At 36.6% G+C, this 20899-nt stretch overlaps 1 protein-coding gene across 1 annotated transcript; it reads left to right on the forward strand.

Moving 5' to 3' along the window:
* Positions 1 to 5991: 5991 nt before the first annotated feature.
* LOC127880691 (N-alpha-acetyltransferase 38, NatC auxiliary subunit-like) lies at positions 5992 to 13433 on the forward strand. Its single transcript, XM_052428024.1, has 3 exons — positions 5992 to 6058; positions 7806 to 7877; positions 12870 to 13433. Exons 1-3 carry the CDS (start codon positions 6022 to 6024, stop codon positions 12995 to 12997), a joined length of 237 nt encoding a protein of 78 aa, XP_052283984.1. The 5' UTR covers positions 5992 to 6021; the 3' UTR covers positions 12998 to 13433.
* Positions 13434 to 20899: the final 7466 nt, after the last annotated feature.

Genomic DNA, 20899 nt, shown 5'->3' on the forward strand with positions numbered 1-20899 from the left:
AATGTCAGAATGAGAGGGCCAGACGAACCTAGAGCCTCCAAGGCAATACGCTCTATGTTAAGATCGTGTCAGAATTTAAACTTCCTCTTAGAGCCCGACGGTAAACATTTTCCTTAAAAATTACATAGAGAATACTAGGTTAGCGTTGAATACAGAGAAGTTTATGTTGCGAGGCTTAGAACGCCGGAAGCGCGAGCCTTGGCGAGCGCTTTCGGTGTTCGAGCCGAGCAACATAAACTTCTCTGTATTCAACGCTAATCCTAGTATTCTATTTATCCCATTTGATTTTTTCAACGTGACATTTAACATAAATAGATCTAATAACCTTAACAATAATTTTAATTCAGTCATAAAAGCGCTTAAAATCTGACAAATGTAACCATGCGTAGTGATATACATGTATTTGTTCTGGTACGCAAAATAGTCTTTAAAAAATTCACACACAAACTGTAAAACAAGTAAAAATATCACCATATGCCTACATTCAATTTTACGCAGTATGCGAATTTTAACACATTACGACCGCGAAAAGAAGATTTTACTTTACTATAATTCATTTTATTTTCGAAAGAAAATGATCAAAATCCAATATGGCGGCGATTGCTCCTGACAAAATGCTGTCGATGTCAACATGTATGTACACCATCGACGACCTAGTTCTGGCTACCATAACTTTAAATGTCGCTTTTTATGATTTTTGACTGGCGCGACTTTGTACAGGTCTGTCAATACTAAATAAACTGTACGCTGAAGTTTCTTTAGCTATGGAAGACCTTGACAATTTTGACGAGTAAACAGACAATTTCAGCGACTGACACTTTATTTGACAAAATACAGGGCAATATGTTTTCCGACTTCGGACGACGAATTTAAGGACGCGCATAACGTGTTTTTATATAATGTTATGGGTATGCCGTGTGTGATCCGATGCATCAATGGCGCCCATGTTAAAATCATTTCCCCAAGAACAGGGAACGACCAAAGTACAAACAAAAATCAAAACACGTAAGAACTAGTATCTTACCTTTAATAATCCTTTAAAATCCATCTAATAATCCATTTAACTCAATAATTGACGATATTGCATCTAGGGTCTTTAATAATTATTTGAGCATAGTTAAATAAAGACCCTTATGCCATTCTATCACTTTATTCAAATGAGTTTATGAACGCGATAAACTTTCTTCTTCGTCACACGCTACGTCATGTACTCTACATTACTGCTGTTCAAATGAACCGGAGCAGTTTATCTAATAATAGCCGTTGGTAAACTCGGTTGCATTTGCAGATTTCTGCATACAAACATAATTATGTTTAAACTTGCACAATGTTTTATATATCTATGGTAAATGCCCCTATTGTACGAGAAAATAATTTAATATATAAATACACAAAGAATGGAAAACATTCCAGTACACAACAGATAAATGAGTAGAAAATACCCGTGTACAAATGGGACGTTCCAAATTCCAGTGTGGTGCTATTTTTACCATCTTATACTTTACACAGCTCTATGCATAACGTGAATTAAATAGGAAAGCAAACATAGCAGATTATTCATGAACTGTGCGATATGTGTATGGCTTGTTGTACATTCTGAATATTTAAGTTAAATGTCAAAAGTATATGCTTTGGTTATAAACAATGCACATTACACGAAATAAGGAAAATGTGATCAATTGACAATTCAGATATGTCGACATACAGTACATCGAGGGCTGAACGGAAAACTGCAGTATCTCCTTCTTAATATAATATGAGTTTCAACAGTCTTCCGTTCACCCCTCGACATGTAGAAAACATGTGAAGTAAGTCGCGTTTATAATAAATCGTCAAAAAATGGGGACAATGACGCAATAAGTTTGTCATTTTATGACGCCATCAATCAGCTGATTCATTATACGGATGGCGAAAATTTTTGTCATATTACTAGATTTAAAGGTTGAAGGTCGTATAATTTTGAAGCTTAAGTTTTGTCGACTGTGTTTCTTATGAAAAATCATTCAGTGGTAAAGTAAATATAAATAAAAAAATAACAAAACAAAAATCGTGTAATTTTATATTTTATTTCAACATTTCTTTTGGTGAATATGTTATATATATATATTCCTGCAAAATGTGCACATTTTCTTCTAATGGGTGACCTTATAATTCGATCAATGAACCAAACAATATCGACCAAATTTTAGCGCATATCGCATGACGTCATTTAAAAAGTAGTCCGTGCACGCGACAGGTATATTCCACAGTGTTGAATACAAGCAAGTATATTCCACAACGTGTTATACCGTCAATGTCGCGGTGAAAATGGGATAAATAGAGAATACTAGGTTAGCGTTGAATACAGAGAAGTTTATGTTGCGAGGCTTAGAACGCCGGAAGCGCGAGCCTTGGCGAGCGCTTTCGGTGTTCGAGCCGAGCAACATAAACTTCTCTGTATTCAACGCTAATCCTAGTATTCTATTTATCCCATTTGATTTTTTCAACGTGACGTTTAACATAAATAGATCTAATAACCTTAACAATAATTTTAATTCCGTCATTAAAGCGCTTAAAATCTAACAAATGTAACCATGCGTAGTGATATACATGTATTTGTTCTGGTACGCGAAATAGTCTTTAAAAAATTCACACACAAACTGTAAAACAAGTAAAAATATCACCATATGCATACATTCAATTTTACGCAGTATGCGAATTTTAACACATTACGACCGCGAAAAGAAGATTTTACTTTACTATAATTTATTTTATTTTCGAAAGAAAATGATCAAAATCCAATCTGGCGGCCATTACTCCTGACAAAATGCTGTCGATGTCAACATACATGTACACCATCGACGACCTAGTTCTGGCTACCATTACTTTAAATGTCGCTTTTTATGATTTTTGACTGGCGCGACTTTGTACAGGTCTGTCAATACTAAATAAACTGTACGCTGAAGTTTCTTTAGCTATCGAAGACCTTGACAATTTTGACGAGTAAACAGACAATTGCAGCGACTGACACTTTATTTGACAAAATATACAGGGCAATACGTTTTCCGACTTCGGACGACGAATTTCAGGACGCGCAGAACGTGTTTTTTATATAATGTTATGGGTATGCCGTGTGTGATCCGATGCATCAATGGCGCCCATGGCCATGTTAAAATCATTTCCCCGAGATCAGGGAACGACAAAAGTACAATCAAAAATCAAAACATGTAAGAACTAGTATCTTACCTTTAATTATCCTTTAAAATCCATCTAATAATCCATTTAACTCAATTATTGACGATTTTGCATCTAGGGTCTTTAATAATTATTTTAGCATAGTTAAATAAAGACCCTTATGCCATTCTATCACTTTATTCAAATGAGTATATGAACGCGATAAACTTTCTTCTTCGTCACACGCTACGTCATGTACTCTACATTACTGCTGTTCAAATGAACCGGAGCAGTTTATCTAATAATAGCCGTTGGTAAACTCGGTTGCATTTGCAGATTTCTGCATATAAACATAATTATGTTTAAACTTGCACAATGTTTTATTTATCTATGGTAAATGCCCTTAATGTACGAAAAAATAATCTAATATATAAATACACAAAGAATGGAAAACATTCAAGTACACAACAGATGTATGAGTAGAAAATACCCGTGTACAAATGGGACGTTCCCAATTCCAGTGTGGTGCTATTTTTACCATCTTATACTTTACACAGCTCTATGCCTAACGTGAATTAAATAGGAAAGCAAACATAGCAGATTATTCATGAACTGTGCGATATGTGTATGGCTTGTTGTACATTCTTAATATTTAAGTTAAATGTCAAAAGTATATGCTTTGGTTATAAACAATGCACATTACACTAAATAATGTCATATGACTAGATTTAAAGGTTGAAGGTCGTATAATTTTGAAGCTCAAGTTTTGTCGACTTTGTTTCTTATGAAAAATCATTCAGTGGTAAAGTAAATATACATAAAAAAATAACAAAACAAAAATCGTGTAATTTGATATTTTATTTCAACATTTCTTTTGGTGAATATATCATATATATTTTTTTCTGCAAAATATGCACATTTTCTTTTCATGGGTGACCTTAAAATTCGATCAATGAACCAAACAATTTCGACCTAATTTTAGCGCATATCGCATGACGTCATTTAAAAAGTAGTCCGTGCACGCGACAGGTATATTCCACAGTGTTGAATACAAGCAAGTATATTCCACAACGTGTTATACCGTCAATGTCGCGGTGAAAATGGGATAAAAAACAATATTTTAATTTAAGTTTCATTATTTTCCATTAACACATTAACGTGTGATTGATTGTATCAAAACGACGACTAAATATGAAGCACGTCCTTTCTTAATCTGTGCATAAGCCTTAGGATACATCTCAAAGTTTTATTTTTGATAATCATTCAATTAGTGGTAGTTTGATGGATAAACTCTACAAAATACAGCACGATATCGCTTTCTCTCATTCAGTGTACCAAAACGGAAAAGTGCCAAAGGTGCGAAGATAATTGTAACTGTCCAGTGGTAAAAGTAGCGATCGGCTGTGAGCAACATAGGGGGATATCAAAGGGGACTGTGTGGTAGGTGTTAATTTGCAGGCACTTACCGGTAATTGCAAGTATTTTTTTTTCACGCGGGATCATGTTATTATCTATAGGAACTTGCAGTACTACACATATTTGGTCGTATCACTCACTCTATCATCCTATTTCTTAATTAAGTCACATCTGGAATATTGGCATTAAAATGTTTATGCTAGTCCGACTTGAGCTATTGAACACAAACTTCATTACAGACACTGAAAGTTGTTTTGGCATTTCTGAGCATGTGGTCAAGGTCTCTTAGAAAAGATTCCATGAACTTATTTTCAACAGATAAAGCGAAAAATGACCTTATGTACAACATCTTCATCTTTTAACCAGGTAAACAAGGAAGTGAAAAATACTGGGGACTAGTATAAGATTGGTGTGGGTAGATGTGTAGGCAGGCAGGTTCCGGTCTATGCTTTGACCAATCTGGATGAAAATCAAAACTTCATTAAAAATTTTGGCTACAGGTTTTGGAATTACATTTTATGTACGTGATGACCTAGCTAAGGATTGCATTTTGGGCCAATGAGTTCAACGTTTACAAAAATAGACACATTTTCTGGTGAATAACTTAACTGCAATTTTGTATGTAGGTTTCTTATATGCAGACCTACATGTAGCATGGCGATTCATTTCGGGTAAACATTATGGTCAGTCGTCGATGTTCACTGTAACTTTTAACCCTTTACCACTTAGAAACGTATTTAGACGAATTTGTAGTCCCTTAGAAAGTTTAATTTTATTAAAGACCTTTCAGACTATATTCAAGTTTTAAAGGCTTCATTTTCAACCCTAAGATACTGATGAGCAGCAAACAGCATAAAACCTAACAGACTGCAAGTTACTCTCAGGCTGTTCTGGTTTAATGCTGTTAGCACATAGCCATTTTCTTTTTACTTTTAAGTGGGAAAGGGTTAATATAAAATGACAGTTTCTGCTCAATATAGTGAGTGTGGATGGAGATATTGGGCTGAAATTGTGTTTGTATGTAGCTTGTGGGACTGGTTGTGTCAATATCACTAAACAGTGAAATAGACAAATTGATGCTGCTCAATAGCTGGAGATTTAATGCAGTTACTTCCTCGGCAGTGAATGTTGGGACAATGGGATTGGATTGAGGTCAAAGTAACTGTTACTGACTGTTTTCCAAGTAATTTTGCTTAACTTTGTTTTGTAAGGTAGTGCTTGGGATTGCTCAATTATGTAAATCAAATAATAGCATTCTCAATCAACCGGGTTTTGTGGAATTGCCATTTTTCTTGTGTTCTACAAAATAATAGGTGTAGTCTGGAATTACTGTCCACATACATGTATCTTGAACTTAAACTAAAATTATGGACAATGTTTAAATGCATTACATGTATTTCTGCAGGAGCTTGTACAGGAAAAGAACTACTTCAGTCATGGTTGAATAAGAGTATGAAGATCAAAATGACAGATGGCCGGACATTAATAGGTCGGTAGGATTTTAAGTGTTTGCCCACTAGATTGTCTTGCTTGAACTTTTAAGGATACCGAACATTTCTCCAAAAAGAGCCAATCAATACTTGAGAAATAACCTAGATTGTTTGGAAATGACTTCAATTTTATTGCTTGGATTTTTAGATTTATGGCGAACTTTTGTGAGCACTTCTGTTGTCTTTTATCAATATTTCATTCAAGCTACATCTGCTAACCAGCAATGCTTATTTCAAGCCTTATTATTAGAGAAATTCCTATGTGGTCGCATACGAATTTTAACTTACCTAAACAGTATTCTATGTTGAATATTTTCTGTTAGTGCATGTGGTGCCTGCATTAACTTTTTCTTTAACAAATTCTCCTCCATAACCCCTTGAAGGATATTAACAAAGCTTCACAGGTATGATCCTTGGATAAGCCTCTTACAAAGATGTTCAAATCCTTGTGTTCCAATGCATATGCATGCCACAGAAGCTCATATTAGATTCCTAAAATAGAAACTGAAAAAATATCTTTAACCACAAGTGTTAAGGCTTTAATAATTGGTGTGTGATATCGTCTAGTGGCACTCTAATAAAATCAAATCATGCACCTTGGGTCAAAACTGGCCACAGCGCTGGGTCACAAGACAAACAAGATTTATAAGATCAATACCTTAAAAACCTTTCCCAGAAACACCTTGGGGTTTGATGTTTAATGTTTTACATAATAAGGTGGTCTGATACAAAGTTTGTTCAAAGGATGCCCCCTTGAAAAATTGGTCCCGTTTTAGGGGTTACTTGTGTTTCTTAAGAGTGAATTGTGAATTCACGTGGTATAGGCACCGTGATATAATATTCCTTTTGCAAAGTGAATTCAAATAAATATTTCCCTGTGGTTAAATCTGTCCAACCTGTTGTTGTATGATATGATAAATCCAACAAAAACACATATTTTTCTTTCCTTTTTTATCAACGTTTCGGCTTACGCCTTCATAAGGATAATACAAATAATAACAGAAAGCGGATGTTACCTCATTGACTTAACGTACATTAAATGCGGGAAAATTTACGTCAATAAAATGAACGTTAATTAAATTAAGCTTAACTTTCGGATTCAAGAATACACAATTTCCTATAAAATTATATATATAAATATACTAATAGGAAAAAAACAAAAGTAAGCTTAATTAAATTGAAGACTTAGTCTTTTATGTTAAAAAGAACTTTGTTATTCATACCATTAGGGTGTAATGTTTTAAGTCTATGTACCCAGTAAGTTTCTTTACACAGACAATTTATGTTGTTACAAACAACATCAATTGGCATAAAGGAAAAGTCATTTGCGCTGTGGTGATCTTCATTAATATGTGATGCGACCAAAGTTAAAAATTCAGGGTTAGAAAAGTTTCTTATGGTAAATCGATGACTGTTCATTCTTTTTGACACCGGTTGCATTGTTTGTCCAACGTACTGCTTATTACAGTGTTTACATGTAATGAGGTATATTACATCTTTAGATGCACAATTCATATTCTTCTGTAAATTAAATTGCTCGCCTGTTACTGTACTTAAAAAAATTTCTCCAACGTGTATGGATTTACAATGGATTTTACCCTTTACTGCAGACACTACAAGTTTTTTTTTCAACCTCTTGTGGTAAATATATAGCCTTTATTAAGCAATGTCTTTTTCTCAATCAATATAAAACATATAACTATGCCCTTTTGGACTACTTGATATAATAAATCTTGATTTTTTCAGGTTTATTTGTATGCACAGATAAAGACAACAATGTTATTCTTGGATCCTGTGAAAACTATTTGAAGCCACCAGGTAACTATATGCTGGTAGTAAAGCTCTACATGTCTGTCATCTCTCATGTCTGTAAGTAACCCTTTACTGCAGACACTACTTGTCTGTTATCTCTTATGTCTGTTAGCAACCCTTTACTGCAGACATTACTTGCCTGTCATCTCTCATGTCTGTAAGCAACCCTTTAATGCAGACACTAATTGTCTGTCATCTCTCATGTCTGTTACCAACAATTAACTGCAGACACTACTTATCTGTCATCACTTATGTCTGTTAGCAACCCTTTAATGCAGACACTACTTGTCTGTCATCGCTTATGTCTGTTAGCAATCCTTAAATGCAGACACTACTTGTCTGTCATCTCTCATGTCTGTTAGCAACCCTTTAAAGCATACACTACTTGTCTGTCATCTCTTATGTCTGTTAGCAACCCTTTAATGCTGACACTTCATGTCTGTCATCGCTCATATCTGTCATATACCATGTCCGTTAGCATCCCTTTACTGCAGGCACTACTTGTATGTCATCTCTCATCTCTGTTAGCAACCCTTTAATGCAGACACTAAATGTCTGTCATCGCTCATATCTGTCATCTACCATGTCTGTTAGCAACCCTGTTCTGCAGACACTACTTGTCTGTCATCTCTCATGTCTGTTACCAACCCTTTACTTCAGACATTACTTGTCTGTCATCTCAAATGCCTGTTAGCAACCATTTACTACAGTCACTTCTTGTCTGTCATCCATCATGTCTGTTAGCAACCCTTTACTGCAGACATTACTTGTCTGTCATCTCTCATGTCTGTTAGCAACCATTTACTTCAGCCACTACTTGTTTGTCATCTCTCATGTCTGTAAGCAACCCTTTACTGCAGACACTACTTGTCTGTCATCACTTATGTCTGTTAGCAACCTTTACTGCAGGCACTACTTGTCTGTCATCTCTCATGTCTGTTAGCAACCTTTACTGCAGGCACTACTAGTCTGTCATCTCTTATGTCTGTTAGCAACCCTTTACTGCAGACACTACTTGTCTGCCATCTCTCATGTCTGTTAACAACCCTTTACTGCAGACAGTACATGTATGTTATCTCTCATGTCTGTTGGCAACCCTTTACTTTAGGCACTTCTTGTCTGTCATCTCGCATGTCTGTGAGAAACCCTTAACTGCAGACACTACTTGTCTGCCATATCTCATTTCTGTTAGCAACCCTTTAATGCAGACACTAATTGTCTGTCATCTCTCATGTCTGTTACCAACAATTAACTGCAGACATTCATTGTCTGTCATCTCTCATATATGTCATATTTATGTCTGTCATCTCTCATGTCTGTAAGCAACCCTCTTACTGCAGAGATTACTTGTGTGTCATCTCTTTTGTTTGTTAGCAACCCTTTACTGCCTGCTAAAATACCTTTCAAAAACATTTCTGTTGTACTATCATTTCATACTACAGACACAACTACAGGGGAATACAAATTGGCAACCAAAATTGTGCTCAGGGCAAGCATCATTTCCAAAATACTTACTTGATCACATTCGGTTTTGTAACATGTGCTTACGCCTAGTAATTTGATGAGACTGGCTGGCTGTTTTGTACTATTGAATGTGGTGATCATGCTTTACGTTAGAGTTATCAGCCACACATAGGTAATATTTACATCAACTCTTACTCTATTTATTTTTCTACTATATGTCAAAATGTCTTAATAGTATGATGTACACAATTAATTTGGAGTCGTTTTAAAGTTGGTGTATTGTTGGCTTTGGTGGGAGGAATTTTTTGTTTGTTTTCCAATTATGACAGGTAAAGGCAGCAGTGTTTGTCAGTTGTTCCTTTGTTAATAGGTGAGGAATTAGTGATTGTCAGTTGTTCCATGAATGACTGGTGAGTAAGGTGTTGATTGTCAGTTGTTTCGTTGTTGACAGGTGAATAGGGCATTGATTGTAAGTTGTTTTTATTAGTAACAGGTGAGTAAGTTATTGATTGTCAGTTGTTTTTATTAGTGACAGGTCAGTAATGTATTGATTGTCAGTTGTTTTTATTAGTGACAGTTGAGTAAGGTATTGATTGTCAGTTGATTTTATTAGTGACAGGTGAGTAAGGTTTTGATTGTCAATTGTTCCATTGTTGACAGGTGAGGTACATGTAGGCATTGATTGTCAGTAGTTTCATAGGTTGACAGGTGAGGAAGGTATTGATTGTCAGTTGTTCCATAAATGACAGGCGAAGAAGGCATTGAATGTTAGTTGTTCGAATAATGACAGGTGAGGAAGGTATTGATTTGCAGTTGTTTCGTTTATGACACATGAGAAAGGTTTCGGTGGCCAGTTGTTCCATTTTGTGACACATGAGGAAGGTATTGATTGTCAGTTGTTCAAAATATTTTGTTGACAGGTGAGGCAGGCATTGGTTGCCAGTTGTTCTTTTGTAGACGGGTGAGGAATGAATTGATGGTCGGTTGTTCCGTAGTTGACAGGTGAGTGAGGTATTGATTGTCAGTTGTTCCATAAATGACAGGTGAGTAAGGTATTGCTTGTCAGTTTTTTTATAGTTGGCAGGTGGGGAAGGTACTGATTGTCAGTTTTTCCATTGTTGACAGGTGAGGAAGGTATTGATTGTCAGTTGTTAAATTGTTGACAGGTGAGGGAGGAATCGATTGTCAGTTGTCCCATTGTTGACAGTTGAGAAAGGTATTGATTGTTAGTTGTTCCTTTGTTGACAGGTGAGGAAGTTATTGTTTGTAGGTTGTTCCGTAGTTGACAGGTGAGTGAGGTATTGATTGTCCGTTGTTCCATTATTGACAGCATAGTAAGGTATTGATTGCCAGTTTTTGAATTGTTAACAGGTGAGGAAGGTATTGATTGTTGGTTATTCCATAGATGACAGGTGAATAAGGAAAAAAATTTCAGTTGTTCCATTGTTCTCATGTAAGGGATGCAGTGATTGTCAGTTGTTCCATAAATGACAGGTGAGAAAGTAATTGAATATTAGTTATTGCATAAATGACAGTTGAGGAAGGTATTGATTGTCAGTTGTTCCATTGTTTACAGGTGAGGGAGGTATTGATTGTCGGTTGTTCCATAGTGGACAGGTGAGGAAGATATTGATTGTCAGTTGTTCCATAGTTGACAGGTGAGTAAGGTATTGATTTTCAGCTGTCCATAGTTGACAGGTGAGGAAGGTATTGATTGTCAGGTGTTCCATAGTTGACAGGCGAGGGAGGTATTGTCAGTTGTTCCATTGTTCAAAGGTGAGGTAGGTATTGGTTGTTGGTTGTTCCATTGGTTAGGTAGGTATTAATTGTCAGCTGTCCATAGTTGACAGATGAGGAAGGTATTGATTTTAAGTTGTTCCATAGTTGACAGGCAATGAAGGTTTTAATTGTCGGTTGTTCCATAGTTGACAGGTGAGAAAGTTATTCATTGTCAGTTGTTCCATAGTTGACAGGTGAGGAAGGTATTGATTGTCAGTTGTTCCATAATTGACAGGTGAGGGAGGTATTGATTGTCATTTATTCCATTGTTCAAAAGTGAGGTAGGTATTGATTGTCGGTTGTTCCATAGTTGACAGGTGAGGAAGGTATTGATTGTCAGGTGTTCCATAGTTGACAGACGAGGAAGGTATTGATTGTCAGTTGTTACATTGTTGACAGGCGAGGAAGGCATTGAATGTCGGTTGTTCCATAGTTGACAGGTGAGAAAGTTATTTATTGTCAGTTGTTCCATAGTTGACAGGTGAGGAAGGTATTGATTGTCAGTTGTTTCATTGTTCAAAGGTAAGGTAGGTATTAATTGTCAGCTGTCCATAGTTGACAGGCGAGGAAGGTATTGATTGTCGGTTGTTCCATAAATGACAGGTGAGTAAGTAATTGAATATTAGTTATTGCATAAATGACAGGTGAGGAAGGTATTGATTGTCAGTTGTTCCATTGTTCACAGGTGAGGGAGGCATTGATTGTCAGTTGTTCCATAGTTTACATGTGAGGAAGGTATTGAGTGTCAGTTGTTCCATCGTTGACAGGTGAGGAAGGTATTGATTGTCAGTTGTTCCATAGTTGACAGGTGAGGAAGATTTACATTGTCAGTTGTTCCATAGTTGACAGGTGAGAAAGGTATTGCTTGACAGTTGTTCCATAGTTGACAGGTGCGGAAGGTATTAATTGTCAGTTGTTCCATAGTTGACAGGTGAGGAAGGTATTGATTGTCAGTTGTTCAATAAATGACAGGTGAGGAAGATATTGATTGTCAGCTGTCCATAGTTGGCAGGTGAGGAAGGTATTGATTATCAGTTGTTGCATAGTTGACAGGTGAGGGAGGTATTGATTGTCAGTTGTTCCATTGTTCAAAGGTGAGGTAGATATTTATTGTCAGTTAATCCATTGTTGACAGGGGAGGAAGGCATTGAATGTCGGTTGTTCCATAGTTGACAGGTGAGAAAGTTATTTATTGTCAGTTGTTCCATTGTTCAAATGTAAGGTAGGTATTAATTGTCAGCTGTCGATAGTTGACAGGTGAGGAATGTATTGATTGTTGGTTGTTCCATAGTTGACAGGTGAGGGAGGTATTGATTGTCAGTTGTTCCATAAGGCATTGTTCAAAGGTGAGGTAGGTATTAATTGTCAGTTGTCCATAGATGACAGGTGAGGAAGGTATTGATTGTCAGTTGTTCCATCGTTGACAGGCGAGGAAGGTATTAATTGTCGGTTGTTTCATAGTTGACAGGTGAGAAAGTTATTTATTGTGAGTTGTTCCATAGTTGACAGGTGAACAAGGTATTGATTGTCAGTTGTTTTATTGTTCTCAGGTGAGGAAGGTATTGATTGACAATTGTTCCAAAGTTGACAGGTGAGGAAGGTATTGATTGTCTGTTGTTCCATTGTTGAAAGGTGAGGGAGGTATTGATTGTCAGTTGTTCAATGGTTGAAAGGTTAGGGAGGTATTGATTGTCAGTTGTTCAATTGTTGACAGGTGAGGAAGGCATTGATTACCGGTTGTTCCATTGTTGACAGGTGAGCGTGTGAAGAAGGAGGAGCCGAGGATCCTTGGACTAGCCATGGTGCCGGGACACCACATAGTCAGCATACAAGTTGATGCACTCAGGGATGTGAAGTTTGTGACATCTCTATCCACAGGATAGGCTAATTAAGAATGCAGCATGCTTACGGCTTATCAAAACAACTGGCAGATGAAGGCATTAACAATGTACTAAAACATCATTTCATAGGCAGGATATTACATTTGATGATTGTGTACAGTATATCTTTGCAAGACAGATTCCATTTCAAACTGTGTTTTAGAGACAGAGATTTTTTTTTTTTTTGTAATTTGACTGATATTAAAAATAACAAAATAGCTGGTCTAAAAGAAAGTAATTTCAGGTTCTAACTATATGTTTTTGGTGCAGATTGATATAAAAAAGATTCCTTCCACAAGACTCAATCCAGATACTTCTTTACTGGAAGTAGCAAAAGCAAACTTGCTGCCACTACACTAATCAAGCATTTATAATTGACAGCAGCTTCTTTGTAACATAATGTTAGGCATATTATTATTAATGAAAAGCACTATAGGCGTTTTATTTCTTCACCCAGTTCTGTTTATGATTTACAATAACTAAATTAATTTTATAAACATTTTTCTCAGTGTCAGATGTGTTAGTTTGCATATACTTTCTTTACTCCGTTTTAATTAACGCCACAGTCTGCATGTCTTTCTGTTCATCTGTCGATCTGTGCAATTGTTTATGTCTCAGCTGTAACTCTATCATAATTTGAAGGATTATGAAAAAACTTGCCACTATTGTCCACCATCATAAGATGATGTGTCCCTTGTAATACCTCATACCTTCATGCCTCAGAGGTCAAAGTCAAACTGTTTGGTCGAAGGTAAAATATACACATATAAAGCTTGTTTGTGAGATGAGCAGAGGTTTGAGACAAAGTGGAATTAAAGGACATCTGAGCCCTATGGACACAAGTCTTGTTACTGTAACATTAAATTGGTGGTGGTCTTGTGGTGTATAGGGGTGGCTAGTTGGAGAACCCAAAGGAAACCTGTCCAGGAGGGTGCTCACCAACCAAACTTACTTGCTCCTGGAGCCGGAATGGAACCCAGATTGTTGAGGTGATAAGTGTGTGTGCACCAACCACTGCGCCTACCATACAGCCCCTTTAAACAAGATATGATTATTGTTCCACATGATTTTTTTTCATGATAAAATCTTCTTGGTTAGTCTCAAACATTTCATTCATTCTTTCCTACTAAGAATTTGGGTAAAGTAATACAATATGAAAACCTTGAGTACTTGAGACTTTCAATAATTCAAGTATTTTAATAATTCAAGAGCAAACTGCGAGTTGTATAGGTTAACTGTATATCTAACAAAAATTACTTTTTGAGGTTTAACAATCTTTTTATGTTAAAGTATGTAAATGGTTGAAAATAACCATCAAGATTAAAATATAATATTATAATGTATCTATAAATCATTCTCATTATTTTGAGTTTTATATAACCTGAGCAAAACATGCTGAGGCTGAACTTTTTGGATTGCGTTGTGTCTGCCGTTGAAAATTTTTCTCTTCATAACATCCTAAATGGTTTTGCAGATACAGAGAAACATAACAAGAATCACACAAATGAATGTGTAACATAGAAAAATGACTTTGAATATCTTGTCTGAAACAGCAAGTCTTAGAGCTTCTACTTCTAGTGGTCCTCTACAAATCATTCCACTGGGCTCAATATCAGCCATGCTCCATACGGTCACATGACTTGTGTTGACTTCTTTAGTAAAATTTAAGTCTCAGAGCCTTGGTGTTTGATACATAGTCTTTTGAGATCCATGAAAAGTTATGAAATGGAGTATATATGAGTAACATTATCCGGAGATAAACTGTTGCCATCGTTATTATTATCATCACATCATCATTGTCCTAATGACTATCTTCTTGTAAGAATAACAATCAGAGTCAACACGAAGCCCATGAATGATCCTTGTGTGGGCCTAACTTTCTGACAAAGTTGTTCAAATTGTCTAGATCGATTGCATATGTAGATCACTGGAGTGGAGTTAAAAATGAACACTTCCAGGTCATGGGTTTAATATTTGTGTGTAATATTGTCTAGTGGCCATTTACTATGTTTGTTCAAATCATGCTCCTAAGATCAAAACTGGCCACATTCTTATGGTCAAATTACTTTTATAGACTTACATAGTAAATTAAAAATACAATCTATGAAACCGCAAGGATCATGTGTTGAAAATTTGGTGTGTAACATCGTTTGGTGGTCCTCTCCACAGTTTGATCAAATCATGCTCCTTGGGTCAAAATTAGCCTGTGGGTTACTTGTTTTACCTAAATGATTTTTAAAGTGATAACTTAAAAAATCTCTAAAACTGAACGCTTTTATATGCCAAATACCAAAAACATCAGCATGATGGGTTTGGTAATTGGCACGAAAGATCGTTTGGTCGTCCCCTATTAAGTTTAATCAAATTATGGGTCTGGGGTCAAAATTTGCCACTCCTAAGAGAAACAAGATTATGTAGAGCTACAAATAGTAAATACGTTTTAAAATCATTTTTAAGTTACAAAGTTTCAGGGGGTATATATTAAGGTGTAGGATTGTTTGATGATCCTCTAGCAAGTTGTTTTTTACAATTCATGCATTTTGGGTCAAAATTGGCCCCACTCTATGGGGTTACATGTTAGGCTACTTGTTATGCTTATATGCATATAATTAAATCTTCCTCTTTGAAACGACAAGGCCCAGAGCTTTGTTATTTGTCATGTCACATTTTATAGTGGTTCTCTGCTAAGTTTAGAATATGTTCTTGTTAAAACTGGACGTGCCTGAGGGTTTAAATGATTCATATATACTTCTATACTAAATAACTAATATATTAAACCGGAAGGGTCAGAGGTTTATTAATTGGAATGAAACATTGTTTTGTCTTTTGTACAGACTTTGATAAAATCATGTTTCTGGCGTCAAAATATTCATGCTCCCGGGGTCAAATATGAAAATAAAATCTTCCAACAGTTTACTTCTACTAAGTTTGTTAAAATATGCCGCTGTGGTCAAAGTTGGTCAAATCATAGAGGATTAATACTTGTTTATATGTATGTGCAGACCCAACTTAAACTTGGGATTCGCTGATGGCATTGACCTCATTGGTTGCACCTGCAGTGAACACCAAGACCTCACCAACAGACGAACAGGAGCATTCGGGATGGAGAACAACACGGAGGAGTCGAAGATTATGGTAAACAGTATGAACAACACCAGTGCAGACATCATCATGAACGGTGAGAAGTTGGAAGAAGTGACCAGCTTCAAGTACTCAGGAGCAACCCTGTCCAATGATGGTACCAGTACAGCTGAGGTCCCAATAAAAATTGCCTTGGCAACTGCAGATTGATATCCAGACTGAGCATGATGTGGACAAGCAGCTCCTTCAGCTCACAAAAACACAGATTCTTCAAGTCACTCGTAGTCTTTATCTTACTGTATTGTTGCCAAATCTGGACACTTATAATACGGACACAGAACGTATGATACATGCTTTTGAACCCAAGTGTCAACGAAGACTGCTACACATTTCCTACAAAGAGCACAAGATCAACGAGTACGTACGGAACTTTTAGGCCACAAGAACCCCTCATGGCGACCATCATACGACAAAAGCTGCTTGGTTTGAACACGTCTTCGTGTATGACTCTGTGCAAGACTGTTCTCCAGGGCACGCTATAGGGAAGTAGCCGTCAAGGCCATCAGAAGAAAAGCTAGATGGGCAATGTGAACAAGTGTGGTCCCCCCCCATGATTACCTTCTCCCAGCAGCCCAGACAGACATGACTTTTTGAGGATCATTGTGTCGTCGTCCCTCATTTCCACCAATTGAGCAGACATGTCTATGGAATGACAATGATGAAATAGTAAACATCGTTAACATTATCCGGTATTTTTATTTTCCAATCTTTATTAAACTTTGTCAGAACAGAATATTGTTAAAAACATGTTAGTGTTCTTCATGGCTTTAGTAAAATCTTGGAAATGCTCTAGATCATGACAACTAAATAATGATTACAACGCCCATGTTGGTGGCGGTCGCACTGCTGATGATGGAGATGACGATGCTTTTCTGCTGATGAGGAGGATGCGGATAAAAAGGAATCGGGGACGAGGATCCAGGTGTTTACTTTCAGCATGCGCTGCAACCAACTCATATAAAACACATTCAGATTGCACAGATCCTTGTTCCTTTAGTAATTTAATCTTCCATTGTAAAGTTTCGAAGCTATAAAGCGGCTTAGGTGCGTTTCATTTTGTACGAAAATACATTTCGAGTATGTATAAAGCAATTATTGTTGTTGTTTTATTTTGTTAGTTCGTTTTTAAATGTAAATCTGTTTAGACTGTTATATCGTTTGCCTGTGTCTGTTCATTGTGGCACTTCTGCCCTTATGTAAATCTTTTGGTTCTCAAAGTTAGTTTAAGTCGCGTTGTGTAATTTTTTATTTTGACTTAAATGTCCCAGGTTGTAAACTACTCATTAGTTTGCAAGACAATTGACACAAGACTTTTATAAATATATCAGTTTGTATTCATAGTTAAATAAACGGTGATTATTTTCATTTAATGTATTAAATAATTGAAACAATATAAAAGACGTCAAATAATTAAGATACTCCAATCACAAATATAGTTCGACCCAAAAACGTTAATGTCCAAATGTCCGTCTCTCTTGCACTATCCCGTGAAGCCGTTAAATTGGGATGTTCACTGTGCGAGTTGCTATCAACATGGCTCGAAGTTTGTTAAAAATACCCCGCTTTTATACTAATTCTTATATAAATGCTTATATAAATGCTTATATAAACGGTCAGGTTCTAGAAAACGTGATCGTCTCAGCAAGTAAACAAACTCCCCATCATCCTTTCAAAATTGTATCTTAATCCAAGTCAACAGTAGTTTGTGGCCTGGTCAACACCCGTTTGACCGCCAAGAGCACCACATCATATGATGTTCCGAATTGAGTCCATCATATGATGTTCCGAATTGAGTCCAGTCAGCCTACTAGAACATAAAATAGATCATCCCATCATATGACAGTACATGTACCCTAACGTGTATGATAGAAAACTACGACAGAAAAGGTAATACATCATGTGCATAACCCCAATGGCGACGTGACACTTCAATGGCGACGTGACACTGCATTCGAGTTATTTAATGCAAGCGCACGAGGATGCCCTCCTCTTCCGCTCCAGACAAATGCACAACAATTACATACCACATACTATACACAACCATATACCGATCACCATCACGGGACCCGGAACACACGGGCGTGGCACTCTCATACACATCACTCGGTATGAGTTGGGGTGTGAGAGTGTTATGTGTGTGTGTTCCGGGTCTTACTCTCCGGGTGGTGATGGGGTGTGGGTCGCGTTGAGTGTCTTGTACATTAGTAGTGTGCGGGACGATCCGCGGGATCCGCACCTCGTCATCACCATACGGTAGAGAGCACATTAAGGTCTCATTGGCCAACGTGAAATGAACTCTCTTAAAAATAAAAATCATTTGGCGAACACCCGGGCAGACGGGGTAAATTTGACCTACTCTGGCTCAAAATTAACCTTTATCACCTGATAGGTCACAGGGGCAAAGACCTCGTGAAGAGGCTAGTAGGACCTGTAAATAAACTCTGATACATACATACATGAGATACGACCAGTGTTATCTACGTCTCTGAATACGACAGAATGAATACATTTTACATAAGCAACTACTTTATATACTTAAAACGACGTGTAAGTTAATGTTAACGGACTTGCTTTGAAACGGTGTTATTTCTTACAACTTCGTTATACGACAGCTTTAATTGGAAACACCATATTTAATAAAATATGTCTGGAATGGATTTTTCGCCATTCTTTAGCAAAGTTGCTGCTAGAGTTGTACCAAGTCCTCTTCGGGAATTCTGTGAGTACCGGTACATGTAGACTCAGCACTCATGGAGTGTTGTAACCATGTGTTTACAACACCTTTGATAATTAATCTTAAAGGGATCTTTTCACGCTTTGGTAAATTGACAAAATTGAAAAAAGTTGTTTCAGATTCGCAAATTTTCGTGTTAGTTATGATATTTGTGAGGAAACAGTAATACTGAACATTTACCATGCTTTAATATAGCCATTATATGCATCTTTTGACGATTATAAAACCTAAAAAAATTTAAGCGTTGCAACGCGAAACGATTGAATAATTTGGAGAGTTCTGTTTTTGTCGTTAAATTTTGTATAACTACGAAGATTGCCTATATAAGGTATAAAATACGTGCAGTAAGTATACACGGCGGAATAGCTCAGTAGGTTAAAGCGTTTTTACTTCAGGACTCTGGCAGGACTCCAGGGGTTACTGGTTCGAAACCTGCTCCGGGCAATGTTCTTTTCCTTTTTTTAATTTATTCTTGATTTTTTACTGGAGCTTTTACGATCCAATGTTTACATTTATCAATATAAAGCATTTAATGAATAAGTTAAAAAATGCCAAAATCTGTGAAAAGGCCCCTTTAATACGTGTGATTGTTTGTTCTGTCGATAAAGGTCAGGGCTGTTGAACTGTGTGTTCTCGGCAAATAGAAGTACCGTTTTGCCTGTCGAGCTTGAATTATTCCAAAAGAAATATCGATTTATTTCAAGTATGTTGTATACGGTTGTTTTAACAACTATGGCCAAAAAAAACAACAACACGCAAACCACTAGATAACTATTAAATGTACAACGAAAACATTTTCTGGAAACACTTATCAGTATTACGGATCTATTCAAAGGTCGGAAAACTATATAGTTGTTATTCTTCTAATTAGGTTATGCTCTTAACGTTTAGGGTAAAGAACTGCAAGTTTTGTGTTAAACAATATTTACATATGTCGCGCAGTTAAGACACCGTAAATACGTGTACACATATACGTTACATGGAAAGGCTTGACAAATTAATATAATACATTTTCATTAAATAAACACTGGTTTGATTGCGACCTTAAAGTTATCTGCACAATAAAATGTATCTGCACAAATAACATTTCTGAGAACGTTTTATGTAGGCTATTTGACATAAATATAGCTGGAGTGAATGTTGATTTTAAACGTATTAAAACAAGAAACCGTCGGAGACGGGTGATGCTCCCCAAAGTTTTTTTTTGTCACAATATTGCACTATATATTCAGATAAAAGGAACGTCTTGAGGGGCATTACTTTGGACAAAATAATACTATGGATGGTTTAGCAACTTAAAAATTTCAAAGGGGCAATAACACTCTAAATAAATCATCTAACCAGAACCCACAAATGGCATGCGCATCTCCTCAAGGTAGTTAAGCTTCCCATAAAGTTTCATTGAATTCCAGTCAGTAGTTGGGGAGAAATAGCCCGGACAAGAATTGCACTAAATTTACAGTTTATAGAAAATTTCAAAGGGCCATCACTCTGTGTATAACCATCCGACCATAACCAGCTGATTATATGCACATTTCCTGTTGGTAGTGAAGCTTCCCATAAAGTTTCATTGAATTCCCATAATAAGTTGCTGAGAAATAGCTCGGACAATCATTGCACTATATGTACAATGGCAAATTTCAAAGGGCCACAACTCTGTGAACAATCATTCGACCAGAACCGGCTGATAATATGCACATCTCCTCTTGGTAGTGAAGCTTTCCATAAAGTTTCATTGAATTCCAGTCATTAGTTGCTGAGTAATAGCCCAGACAAGAATTGCACTATATGTAAAATGGAAAATTTCAAAGGGCCATAACTCTGTGAAAAATCATCCGACGAGAACCGGCTGATAATATGCACATCTCCCCTTGGTAGTGAAGCTTCTAATAAAGTTTCATTGAATTCCAGTCATTAGTTGCTGAGAAATAGCCCGGACAAGAATGGCACTATATGTACAGTGATGGAAAATTTCAAAGGGCCATAACTCTGTGAACAATCATCCGATCAGAACCCGCTGATAATATGCA

Source organism: Dreissena polymorpha, chromosome 5, assembly GCF_020536995.1.
Source record: "Dreissena polymorpha isolate Duluth1 chromosome 5, UMN_Dpol_1.0, whole genome shotgun sequence".
Taxonomy (NCBI): Eukaryota; Metazoa; Mollusca; class Bivalvia; order Myida; family Dreissenidae; genus Dreissena; species Dreissena polymorpha.